The sequence below is a fragment of the Nycticebus coucang genome, chromosome X, assembly GCF_027406575.1.
Source record: "Nycticebus coucang isolate mNycCou1 chromosome X, mNycCou1.pri, whole genome shotgun sequence".
NCBI lineage: Eukaryota > Metazoa > Chordata > Mammalia > Primates > Lorisidae > Nycticebus > Nycticebus coucang.
Window position 1 is genome coordinate 111,459,652 of NC_069804.1, and position 13,716 is coordinate 111,473,367.

General features: G+C 39.5%; 1 protein-coding gene across 1 annotated transcript in view; it reads left to right on the plus strand.

The window, feature by feature from the left end:
• CENPI (centromere protein I) overlaps nt 1-13,716 on the plus strand; it is a 96,494-nt gene that overhangs the window by 52,678 nt on the left and 30,100 nt on the right. The window contains exons 16-19 of the mRNA XM_053579786.1: nt 313-448; nt 1,579-1,703; nt 4,218-4,266; nt 4,682-4,900. Of these exons, the coding sequence (XP_053435761.1) occupies nt 313-448; nt 1,579-1,703; nt 4,218-4,266; nt 4,682-4,900 (529 nt within the window). The remainder of the gene's footprint in view (nt 1-312; nt 449-1,578; nt 1,704-4,217; nt 4,267-4,681; nt 4,901-13,716) is intronic.

The window sequence follows — 13,716 nt, forward strand, 5'->3', positions numbered from 1 at the left end:
GGGCTCAAATTATCCTCTTGCCTCAGCCTCTCAAGTAGCTGGTACTACTGGCCTCCACCACAACACCAGCTATTTTTAGACAGAGGGTCTAATTCTTGCTCATGCTGGTCTCAGACTCCTGAGCTCAAGCACTCTTCCTGCCTCAGCCTTCCAGAGTATGATTTTTTTAAATGGTTAATTACCGTATACATAGGATCACTGATAGTTTTCAAAATTCCTATTAACTGTTTGCTATGTATTGTTCTGCTTTAGCTTGGAAATTGTGAGCAATTTTGCTACTCTGGGTCTGATTGTTATGGTTTCTTACTGCAGTAACACAACTTTGTGTGGATCCATGAGCTCTTTGTCTAAACTGATTGACTACGTAGGATGGCTGTCCACTATTGCAATGCGCTTGGAGAGCAACACTACTTTCTTGCTGCACTTTATTTTGGATTTCTATGAGAAGGTAGTACCTTTTGTGATGACTGTCCATGTTACTGGCCTGTTATTTAAATTTAATGTATACCACTATGCTAGGATCTTCTTAGCATAGTTAAAATAACCTCACATTTTGAAGTTAATAATTATTGTCTCACCTGAATAACTGACTTTCATAAAACACATTGGAAAAACAAATGAATGTTTTGGACCTAGGTACCACTTTAATAGACACAGACCTGTAATAATGCTGGCTCTACATAGAATTCTATTGTTAGTATTACATTTTGTTCATTCATTGTACATCCTCAATCTCTGGAATAAAAACAAAAATAACTTCTAGTTTTTTCAGATTTCCACTTTTGTCTTTCAACTACCTCATTTCCCCTGGTACCTAGTACCATTATGATGCTGATCCTCTTCTGTTGTTTTATACTATTTGACCTGGATAGAAGTACCCATTATAATCTTTTCCTGGCTTCCTCTCTTGACTAAGATGTAGTTGTCTTTTGTTACCAATGTGTATTTGCTTAGAAGCATTCTCCTTTGTTTTCCAGGTTGACAATTAATATGATAAATATTTAGGGGACTTGAGGAGAAAGATATGCTCCCTTCTTCTACATTGTCCCCTCAGCTATAAGACCTCTCCCTAGAAAAAGAAAGATGTTAATAATGGTCTTCTGGTAATAAGATTGATGTTGGTGAGGTATATTTTAAGCAGGCTGTAGTTACCTGTTCTTTGTTTTCTTTTGAAACAAAGTTTTACTTTGTTGTCCTTGATAGAGTGCTGTGGCATCACAGCTCACAGCAACCTCAAACCCTTGAGCTTAAATGATCTTCTTCCCTCAGCCTCCGAGTAGCTGGTACTACAGGTGCCCATCATAATGTCTGGCTGTTTTTAGATCTGAGCTGTTGCTGTTGCTCAGGCTGGTCTCGAACTCCTGAGTTCAAGCGATCCACCCACCTCAGCCTCCCAGAGTGCTAGGATTACATGCCTGAGCCACTGTACCTGGCCTGTAGTTTACTTGTTTTATCTGGGATAAGGAAGGTCCAAATCGAGCATTATTGCTTATCTTATACTAATGATTCTTTGGGTGAACTTGGTTGGGGAGTTCTAGAATATAATCTGTATGCTGATGTTATCATTCTTCTCAAAAGGTATGTGATATATATATAAATTATAGCCTTCCATTAGTGGTGTTGTTTCCTCCTGGAATCTTCTATCCTGCACTCCTCAGCCTGGATGCCAGTATCTTGAACCAGCTCTGTTATATTATGCACAGGTACGAAGCCTTTTGCCATTTTATTAAATAATATATTATAATTCTGTCTTCATCTTTCAACTATACTACAGTAAAAATTCCTATTCATCTTCTGCCAGGGCCTGTGGAAACAGGAAACATGGTATTAGACATGATCTTCCAATATGGGGCTGTGATAGCTGTGTTGTTTTTAAATCCCTCACTGCTGTGATAATAGAATAAAATGTTGATAGTAAAGATCTGTTGTACAGTAATACTTTATCTTAAAGACAAATTAGTCATTTGCTGACAACTGATTTAAGTGTACATAATTTCTCTGGTAAAAACATTCTTGGGGAGATAAGGGCAATTATTGCCAATTATATAAAACTATATTATTTCTGATGTCCTCTAATTCTTTCACTTGTAGACTAAAATTATTCTTTGTAATCCATAAATGTAGACCCTTTTGGCATACCATTTGTAGGACTACGTTAAGGTTAAATTGTTATAAAGCTAATTAAGAGTTCTCAAATAGGAAAAAAATGTATTTGTTTTTGGTTTTTTTTTTTGCAGTTTCTGGCCAGAGCTGGGTTTGAACCCTCCATCTCCAATATATGGGACCAGCGCCCTACTCCTTTTTTTTTTTTTTTTTTTTAAGAGGCAGAGTCACTTTGTCACCCTTGGTAGAGTGCTGTGGCGTTACAGCTGACAGCAACCTCCAGCTCTTGGGCTTAGGTTATTCTCTTGCTTCAGCCTCTCAAGTAGCTGGGACTACAGATGCCTGCCACAATGCCTGGCTATTTTTTTTTTTTTTTTTTTTTTTGAGACAGAGCCTCAAGCTGTTGCCCTGGGTAGAATGCTGTGGCATCACAGTTCACAGCAACCTCCCAACTCCTAGGCTCAAGCAATTCTCCTGCCTCCGCCTCCCAAGTAGCTGGGACTAAAGGCACCTGCCACAACACCTGGCTATTTTTTGGTTGCAGCCGTCATTGTTTGGCGGGCCCAGGCTGGTTTTGAACCCGCCAGGTGTATGTGGCTGGTGCCTTAGCTGCTTGAGCCACAGGCGCTGAGCCTTGGCTATTTTTTTGTTACAGTTTGGCTGGGGCCAGGTTTGAACCTACCACCCTTGGTATATGGGGCAAGCACCCTACTTACTGAGCCATAGGCGCCACCCTATATTTCTAAATTTATCCTTTATTACCTTTTTTTGTTTGTACTTTTGGCTGGGGCTGGGCTTGAACCCACCACCCCCGGTATATGGGGCCAGCGCCCTACTCCTTGAGCCACAGGCACTGCCTATTACCTTTTTTTTTAATACTGTAAAAATGTTCTGCAATTGTTCTGTAATGATGACTGATGTCTTCTGAGCCTCTGTTAATTTGTTGTTGTTGTTGTTGAGACAGGGTCTCACTCAGGCCTGGGCTAGAATACAGTGGCCTGATCATAGCTCACTGTAACCTCGAGCTACTGGGCTCAAACAATCCTCCTGGCTTAGTATCCCAAGTAACTTGAACAACGGGTTCATCCCACACTTACCTAATTAAACTTTTTTCTCGTATGAGACAGAGTCTCATTCTGTTGCCCAGGTTGGAGTGCCATGTTGTCAGCATAGGTCACAGCAAACCCCAAACTCATGGGTTCAAGTGATTGTTCTGTCTCAGTCTTCCTAAGTAGCTGCAACTATAGGCACCTACCACAATGTCCAACCAATTTTTCTATTTTTTTTTGGAGACAGAGCCTCAAGCTGTCGCCCTGGGTAGAATGCTGTGACATCACAGCTCACAGCAACCTCCAACTCCTGGGCTCAAGCGATTCTCCTGCCTCAGCCTCCCAAGTAGCTGGGACAACAGGCACCCGCCACAATGCCTGGCTATTTTTTGGTTGCTGCTGTCATTATTGTTTGGCAGGCCCAGGCTGGATTTGAACCCGCCAGCTCAGGTGTATGTGGCTGGCACCTTAGCCACTTGAGCCACAGGCGCCGAGCCCAGTTTTTCTATTTTTAGTGAAGATGGGGGTCTCCTTCTTGCTCAGGCTGGTCTCAAACTGCTGAGCTCAAGGGATCCTCTCACCTGGGCTTCCCGGAGTTCGAGGATTATAAGCATGAGACACTCCACCTGGCCTAAATGTTTTTGTTTTTTTTTTTTTTAGAGATAGGGTCTTGCTATGTTGCCCAGGCTGGTCTTTAACTCCTAACCTCAAGCAGTCCTTCCATATTGGCCTCCCAAAGTTCTGGGATTAGTAGGTATCTGCCACCTTGCCCAGCCATCTGTTAATTTTTTTAATACTGAAACAGTAAGAACATTTTTTTCATTGTTTCTTTTTTATTCAGTCAAGTACATATCTTAATTATACAAGTTATCAAGCCTCTATTTTTATTCTTTGAGGAGAATGTACCACAAAAGTTTAAAAACTTTATCTAGACCAATGGATACTTTTGTATGTGTATATTTGCATATATTTTCATTTAAAATGTACATTTTTGTTTATTGTACATTTCAGACATTATATGCAAAGGCATGTTAAATGTTTCATTCTTTTTGTTCTTTCTATTAGGTATCATAAAAATCTGGCTGCTATAAAGAAAAATAAGTTGCTTCAAAAGGTATGAATGATAAACCTCTGTTAAATCACTGTTATTTAGAAATTGAGCCAGGTATGGTGTTTTACACCTGTAATCCCAACACATTGGGATTCGAGGCAGGAAGATCATTTGAGCTCAGGGAGTGGAAACCAACCTGGGCAACATAGTGAGACTCTGTCTCTACAAACAATTAAAGTATCCAGGCATGGTGATCCTAGCTACTTGGGATGCTAAGGCAGGAGGATCACTTGAGCCTAGGAGTTGGAGGCTGCAGCAAGCTATGATCACACACTTGTACTACAGCCTGGGCAACAGAGCAAGACCCCATCTCTAAAAAATATATAATAAAAATTGAATCTAGCTATATAAGACCTGTTGGGAATAAGAAGGAAAGGGAGAATAGGTGATGATAACAATTTTATTTGTTTTCCCTTAGGCAAAGCCGCAGTTTAGTTTCAGCAGCAAAACCTATAAAGAGTTCAATCACTACTTGGTAACCATGGTTGGTTGCCTGTGGACATCCAAACCTTTTGAGAAAGGAATATATATTGAACCTGAAATCCTGAAAAAAACTGGAGTAGCAGAATATAAAAACAGTTTAAATTTGGTTCATCATCCTTCTCTACTGAGTTATGCTGTTTCCTTTTTGCTACAGGTAAGGATATTTAAATTTTTTAGATTTTATATGGTAATATTTTGATGGCATATTTGAAATATGAAATGTCATAAATTTAGTGTGTTTGAATTGCAAGATGTGTTGAGCAATTTTTTTTTTTTTTTTTTTTGTGATTTTTGGCCGGGGCTGGGTTTGAACCCACCACCTCCGGCATATGGGACCGGCACCCTACTCCTTGAGCCACAGGTGCCACCCTTGAGCAATTTTTTTTAAGTGTCAAGTAAAGTTCGGTTATTGTGCTGGCATCTGGGATTCTGTTAATTTAAGTAAGTTTCTGTCCTCTAAAAGAGCTAAGGCTTATAGCAGACTGTAAACAAATCCCTACAGTACAGTGTGGCAAAATGAAAAAAGGTACAGGAATGAGAAAGACGGGGCAGTTATTAGCTCAGTTCTGCTTAGGTACAGGTGGAGCCAGGTAAAGAAACACTTCATATGAGTATAAGCTCTCATAAAATCCTCCTAGACAAGATAGAAAATGTTATCTAGATAATATTAGCTGAAGACTGCAGATTTAATGGATTGATAACAATTTGTAGGCAGGTAGGTGGTGGTGGGGGTAATGAGTGGTGTCTTTTTAGGACTTTATTCTTAGCCCTCTCATTTTCAACATTATCAGTGAATTGGAGAAAAACTCAAATGGTATCCATCTCAAAGGCATGGATGACACAACAGGGTGGGATTACAAATCCTCTGAAAAATATATGTATTCATAATTCCCTTGACAGACTGGAACAGTGAGAAATTTCACAAAATGAAAAAATAATATACAGGGTAGAGAGATATTCCTTAAATGTTAAACATATGTATACAGTCAACCCAGCAACTGTAGTGAACAAGACACATCTGGGTGTTACCCTTGTAAAATTTACAGTCCAATCAGAGAGGCAGTCATTAACCAGACATCTTAGAAGATACAATGATGAATATTAAAATTGGAAAATACAGAGGACAGTGAAACGATATAAAGGGGCACTATGTTTAGGCTTTGCAGAAATGACACATTGAATTTTTGAGCTGATGAACATGAGCTTGCCAAGACAGGAGCAGAACTTGAGGAATAATATAGAGATGCAGAGCAAAGATAGTTACAACAGGCATCAATAAACATTTTTGTAGAGGAACGGATTGTAAATATTTTAGGTTTTGCGGGTCATGTGGGCTCTGTTAAGACTACTCACCTTACCATTGTAATGTAAAAACAGTCATAGACAATACACATGTAAACAAGTGACCATAGTTATGTTCCAATAAAAATTCATTTGTAAAAATAGGCATTGAGCTGGATTTGGGCTTTGACTCTTGTGTTAGAGCCTGTCATATTTGAGGAACTTGAAGTACAATTATAGGGCTAGAGCAGTATATGATTCTACACTGACTGAGGAGCAGAATTGTCCAGGATCCTTTTCTAAAATGTACATCCTTGGTTGCTCTTATCCTGAGACTCTTGATTTAATAACTATAGGGTGACATTCAGGATCATCTTTTTAAATATGATAGCTTTGGTACACAACAAGGTTAGAGCTTTTCACCCTGTGAAGCCTTCTACCATGTTATGACACAGCACCAGAAGCCAACCAGATGCAGATACCTCGATCTTGAACTTCCACCCTCCAGAACTATACTAAGTACAAGTCTTTTATTTATAAATTGCCCAGTCTCAGGTATTCCATTATAGCAACAGGACACTGCCTAGCCCATCACCTATTCTTGCAGGTTGTCTACTTTTCCTATTAATCTTAGCATATTTTTCATAGTTATTTTAAATTGCTGGTCTCATGGTTCTAAAATGTCTTGTCATTTGTGACTGATTCTGTTTCTTGCATCTTCTCTTCGGGGTTTTTTTTTTTTTTTTTTTCTTGCTTGCTTTCTAGCCTGCTTTATAGTTGTTTTGTTGTTGAAAACCAGACATGACATATTGAGTAATAGAAACTGAGATAAATTGGTCTTTATTGTGAGAGATTATGTTCATGTGAGTAGGAGTTGTACTACATTTATTAAAGATGAAACAATATTATACTTGGGTACTTAGAATGATGTATTATTTTTAATAAAGTTGTATTTTATATAATTGTATTATTCACCATATGGTATTTTTTATGTATAACATTGATATGCTTGATAAAATTAATACTAGTCTTGTCAGGGTATAATATAATTTGCTGTAATTATAGGCATCAGAAACTTCTGTCTTTTCTAGAGTTCTTGTATTTGTATATTTTGTTGTCTTTGAGTTTTCATAGAAACTTACTTGAATAGGGTCTGAGCTTTGCAGTTCTATTAGCTGTAATATTCTGTCTTGCAGAAGCCTTGTGAATTCGGTGAAGGGGGAGAATTCCATAATTGTATGATTAAATCTCAATCTTTTAGTAGGCCTGTGCCCCTGCGATGTGACCTAGTCACTTCATATAATATGTTTTATTATATAGGAATACATATTCACACTTGAGAGGCTAAAAAATAATATAAAAGTAAAATTTATAAAGAGAAAATTAAGAGCCACTGGGATAGACTATAACATGGTAAGAGATGAGGTTTTGAAATTCAGTCAAAGATCAGATACTGAAAAAAGTAATATATAGTCCTCCAAAAACATATTGATTGATTTCAATATTTGAATAAAGACTGTTTTTTAACTACATAGAAGAATTTCAGAAGCAGTATACTTTAGTGATTTTTTTTGATATTCCTTTTTTCTTTTTCTTGCCTTCATAATAATTTCATTTATCGTACAGTATACAAAAACCTGTTTTAAATTAGTAATACTAATATTACTGTTAATATGAGGTTAATTAGTGAAATTTAAAATATGTTCAGTTCTTCCCCCTACCCCCCAGACCAAATCCTTCTAAAAATGCACAGTACACACTCTATTTTACATGCTGTTAGGTACATTTATTTCAGTCTGTTTTCATGTTTTAGAGATTACTTTTTCCTTTTAAATTTAATTTTATTCTTGAAATACATAAATCATTTATATGATTCCAAATTCTAAACTATGAAAATCTCATTTTTTATCCTTGCCTCCTCTACCTATATTCTGCCTTGAGGTAGCCATTTTTATTACTTTTTGTTTTTACCATCCAACGCTTCCTTTATTTAAACTTCATAAATTTTGTTTATAATCCGTATCTGATAATTGCAATATCTGAAGTTTTTGTGTGTTTCTGTTGCCTGCTTTTTCTGCTGCTGCTTTCCCATACCGTGTGGATGTGTTTTCTTTTTTATGTGCGTGTTATGTATACTTAGGAGTGGGAATGCTGAATCAAATGGTAACTCCATATTTAACTATTAGAAGAGCTTCCAGACTGTTTTCCAAAGTAATTCCACCATTTTACATTCCCTCAAGCAGTATGTGAGGGGTCCATTTTGTCCACATATTTTCCAACACTTGTTATCTGTTTTGTCGTTCTAACCATCCTAAAAGTATGAAGTGGTATTTCATTGCAGTATTGATTTGCATTTCCATCATAGCTTTTGGTGTTTAACATCTTGTGATTAGCTTATTGGCCATTTGTATATATTTTTTTGAGAAATATCTATTCAGATCCTTTGCTCAGTTTTTAATGAGGTTATTTGACTTTTTATTGCTGAGTTGTAAGTATTCTCCCTATATTCTGGATACAAGTCCCTTATCAGATGATTTATGAAAGTTTTCCCTTATTCTTTTTTTTTTTCCCCTTGACTGGAGTTTTTTTTTTAATTATTAAATCATAGCTATGTACATTAATGCGATCATGGCCCTTATTCTGTAAGTTGTCTTTTCACTTTATTGTTAGTGTCTCTTTTTGGTGGCTTTTTTTTTTTTTTTTGAGACAGGGTCTCAAGCTGTTACCCTGGGTAGAGTGATGTGACATCACAGCTCATAGCAATCTCAAACTCTTGGGCTTAAGCGATTCTCTTGCCTCAGTCTCTCAAGTAACTGGGACTACAGGAGCCCACCACAGTGCCTGGCTATTTTTTGGTTGTATTTGTCATTGTTGTTTGGCAGGCCTAGGCTGAATTTGAACTTGCCAGCTCTGGTGTATGTGGCTTGCGCCCTACCCACTGAGCTACAGATGCCAAGCTTTTTTTTTGAGACACCCTGGATAGAGTGCTGTGGCATCATAGGTCATAGCAACCTTTAACTTGAACTCAAGTGATCCTCTTGCCTTAGCCTCCCAAGTAGCTGGGACTACAGGTGCCCACCCCATGCCTGGTTAGCTTTTCTACTTTTAGTAGAAATGGGAGGGTGTCACTGTTGCTCAGGGTGGTCTCGAACTCTGGAGCTCAAGCCATCCACTTATCTCAGTCTCCTAGAGTGCTAGGGTTATGAGCATGAGCTGCCATGCCCAACCTTATTAGTGTCTTTTGATTCACAAACATTTTTAATTTTGACAAAATCAAATTTATAATTTTTTCTTTTATGACTTGTGGCTTTTTATTTCAAAGCTAAGAAAATTAAGCTCATGGGTAAAGCCTCAAGGAGTAGGGCAGCAGGTTCAAGCCCGGCACTGGCCAAAACTGCAAAAAAAAAAAAATGCATATGTATATGAAAATTAAGATCATGAAGCCTTATTCTTGTATTTTGTCTAAAAGTTTTATAGGGTTTTTCTCTCTCTCTCTCTTTTTTTTTTTTGGAACAATTTAAATGCCCTTTAATTGATAAATATAGGGAGGTGGCATGGTCAGTAAAGTGTCCCATCACAGCATGAAAAGGCCAAGTACTGTGCTTCCAGATTGCAGCCCCATTCTCAGTCAGCTCAGTCCCTTCTCCAGGTCCATGGAATTATGGGTTGGTTGGTTTGTTTGTTTGAGACAGAGTCTCATTTTGTCACCCTCTGTAGAGTGCTGTAGTGTCATAGCTCACAGCAACCACAAACACTTGGGCTCAAGCAATTCTCTTGGGGTTTTTTCTCTTTTTTTGTGAGACAGAGTCTCACTCTCACCCTGGGTAGTGTGCCATGACATCATAGCCCACAGCAACCTCAAGCTCTTGGACTCAAGTGATCCTCTTACCTGTCTCCCGAGTAGCTGAGACTGCAATGCCTGCCACAACGCCTGGCAGGTTTTTCTATTTTTATTAGAGGTGGTGGTGGTGGTGGTGGTGGTGGTGGTGGTGGTGGTGGTAGTGGTGGTGGTGGTGGTAGTGGTGGTGGTGAGGTGTCGTGTCTTGCTCTTGCTCAGGCTTATCTTGAACTCTTGAGCTCAGGTGCTCTACCTGCCTCAGCCTCCTGAGTGCTAGGATTATAGGCAGTGTGCCTGGCCTATTTAAGAGTTTTATAGTTTTAATTCTTATGATTACATTTTTGATCAATTTTGAGTTAACTTTTGTATATGATGTGATACAGGTTTCTACCTTCATTTTGTGTGTGTGTGTGTGGCTATTCAGTCCCTTGTCCTGGCATCATTTGCTGAAAATGCTGTTCTTTCCCCCGTTAAAATACCTTAGCACCCTGTCAAAAATCAGTTGACCATAGATGTATGAACTCTTGATTCTAATTTGATATATAATATATGTCTATTCTTACGTGAGTACAACACTGTCTTTATTAGTATAGGTTTTTAGTAAGCTTTGAACTTGGGAAGTATGAGTTCTATAATTTTGTTCTTCTTTTTTTTTTTTTTGGCCAGGGCTGGGTTTGAACCCACCACCTCCAGCATATGGGACTGGCGCCCTACTCCTTGAGCCACAGGCGCCACCCCAATGTTTGTTTGTTTGTTTTTTTGTAGAGACAGAGTTTCACTTTATTGTCCTCGGTAGAGTGCCATGGCGTCACACAGCTCACAGCAACCTCCAACTCCTGGGCTTAGGCGATTCTCCTGCCTCAGCCTCCCGAGTAGCTTGGGACTACAGGCGCCCGCCACAACGCCCGGCTATTTTTTTTTTTTTGTTGTTGTTGTTGTTGCAGTTTGGCCGGGGCTGGGTTTGAACCCGCCACCCTCGGTATATGGGGCCGGCGCCCTGCTCACTGAGCCACAGGCACCGCCTAATTTTGTTCTTCTATTTCAAGGTTGTTTTGATTGTTCTTGGTTCTTTGTTAATTCCATGAGTTTTAGAATCAGCTTATCAGTTTCTACAAATAATCCAGCCAGGTTTCTAATAGGTAATGCCTTGAATCTGTGGATAAATTTGGGTACCATTTTAATATTAAGTTCTCCAATGCATGAACATTGAATGTCTTTCCATTTATTTTTGTCTTCTTCAGTTTTTTCAGTAATGTTTTATAGTTTCCAGAGTATAAATTTTATATTTCTTCAGTTATATTTCTTTCTTTTTTTTTTTTTTTTTTTGAGATAGAGCCTCAAGCTGTCACCCTGGGTAGAGTGCTATGGCATCACAGCTCACAGCAACCTCCAACTCCTGGGCTCAAGCGATTCTCCTGCCTCTGCCTCCCAAGTAGCTGGGACTACAGGTGCCTGCCACAATGCCCAGCTATTTTTTGGTTGCAGCCATCATTGTTTTTTGGCGGGCCCAGGCTGGATTCAAACCTGCCAGCTCAGGTGTATGTGGCTGGCGCCTTAGCTGCTTGAGCCACAGGCACCGAGCCTGTTATATTTATTTCTAAGTATTTCTTGATGCTAGTATAGATAAAATGGTTTTCTTAATTTCATTTTTATAGTAGCTTATTGCTACTATATAGAAATATAATTGACTTGTGTATATTGAGCTTACATTCTGCAACACTGTTGAACTCATTTATTAGTTTTTAAGGCTTTTTAGGAGATTCATTAGGATTTTCTATGTGTAAGATTATATATTCTGAAAATAGAGGTAGTTTTATTTCTTCCTTTATGAAAGGTGTAAAGGTGCCCAGAGATGAGGCCACAGAGATGTTCAGGCCAGGTTTATTGAAAGGATAGGGTGACCCGCTTGAGCAGTGCAAAGAAGGTGTCTGTGTCCGGGGAGGTAGGGTTAGTTAGAGACCCCTTTTATATGGAGCTGTAGAGGGGGTGGCAAATTACATAATTTGCCTGGAAAGTTAGGATCTTTTGGCTCGAAATTCTCATGGGGTAGGCTAGCCAGTTACTTTGTGTCTTTGTCTAGGAGGAGAGCAAAAGGAGAGGAAAGGGTTTGTGTCTTCCTGAATTTTTGTAATCCTTGTATCTCTTTGTTGATGCCTGTGCATTTTAAGAAACAGCCACCTCTTCCAGTTTTTGCAGGTGTTCTTTGGTGGTGTTAGACTGTTACTATTTGGTAGTAGAACTTAATATCTGCCTATTGTTTGTTCCAGTTCTGTAGAGTACTTACACTTAATTACTAGAACTAAAATACTACACTGGGACTAACTTGTTGACCTGCCATTATTTCCTGGTCTAGGGAAAATTTATGTGAACAACGAAACCCTAAATCCTGCTCTGGAACTGAATTTCTGCCCTACTGTTATTTCCTGGTCCAGGGAAGACTTACAATGAGTGCTGGAACTTAAATGGTGCTTTGGAACTATATTACTCCCCTACTGTTGTTTCTCGTGGTCTGGGGAAGACTTAAATGGGCACTGGAACTTAATCTTGACCTTTTAGTTGTTTCTGGGCTAGGGGAAGGCACTACATGGGCAACTGGGATTTGTCCAGGGATTCAAGCCTTACTGCAGATTGTGCCCCCTCCAACACTATGGCATGAGCCACCCTCTTCAATGTAGTGTCCCTGCTGAATGGAGCATAGAGTAGCTGCCAACATCTGCATGACAGTCACTGCAATCAGTGCTCCATTGTTTCTTTTTTAAAATTCATCCCAGGTAATTCAGCCCTCATGGCACTCCCGGTGGTTAACATGGGTGGGACTGGAGTAGGCTTTCTGCTAAGATTCCCAGACCAGTGGGAAGATGTAATATCTACTTTCAGTTTTCTCCTCTCACCTTAGAAACTATAGGTCTAGGAAAATTCTCTTTGTGTAACATCATACTGTCTTGGAGGAAGGGGCAGCACAGTCCAAAATAGCCGTTTACCAATCATAGCTTCTTGATTCTGTGGGCCTAGGGTGTTTTTCCCTTTACCTGGCTCCCCACCAAGGTCTGGTGAATTTAGGGTGGATAATTTCTGATTGTATTTCTGTGGTGAAATAATGCTGGAGGATCTTCTGTTTTGCCATGTTGCAAAGATACTACATGTTCATTTTTTGTTGTTGTTGTTTTAATTTTGAGATAGAGTCTCACTTTTTCACCCTGGGTAGAGTGCTGTGGCGTCACAGCTCACAGCAACCTCAAACTCCTGGGCTCAAGTGATTCTCTTGCCTCAGCCTCCCAAGTAGCTAGTGCTACGGGTGCCCACCACAACACCCGGCTATTTTTATTTATTTATTTTTTTGAGACAGAGTCTCACTTTGTCACCCCCAGTAGAGTGTGGTGGCATCACAGCTCATAGCAACCTCAAACTCGGGCTCAAGTGATTCTCTTGCCTCAGTCTCCCAAGTAGCTGGGACTACAGGCACCTGCCGCAATGCCTGGTGATTTTTTTGTTGCAATTGTCATTGTTGGTTAGCTGGCCTGTGCTGGGTTTGAACCCGCCACCTTTTGTGTATGTGGCTGGCGCTATAACCACTGTGCTAGGGGTACAGAGCCCACCAGCTATTTTTAGAGACAGGGTCTTACTCTGTCTCTGGCTTGTCTTGAACTTGTGAGCTCAGGCAATTCACCTGCCTCGACCTCCCAGAGTGCTAGTGAGCCACCACACCCAGCCTGCAAAGATACTCCATGTTGCTGGATTTTGTTTGTTAGTAGTTTGTGGAACTATTTTATGTCTGTATTCATAAAGGGATACCATTTATTCCTTAGTGATGGTGTCTTTAGTTTTGGTTTCAGGTTAATATTGGCCTTCTA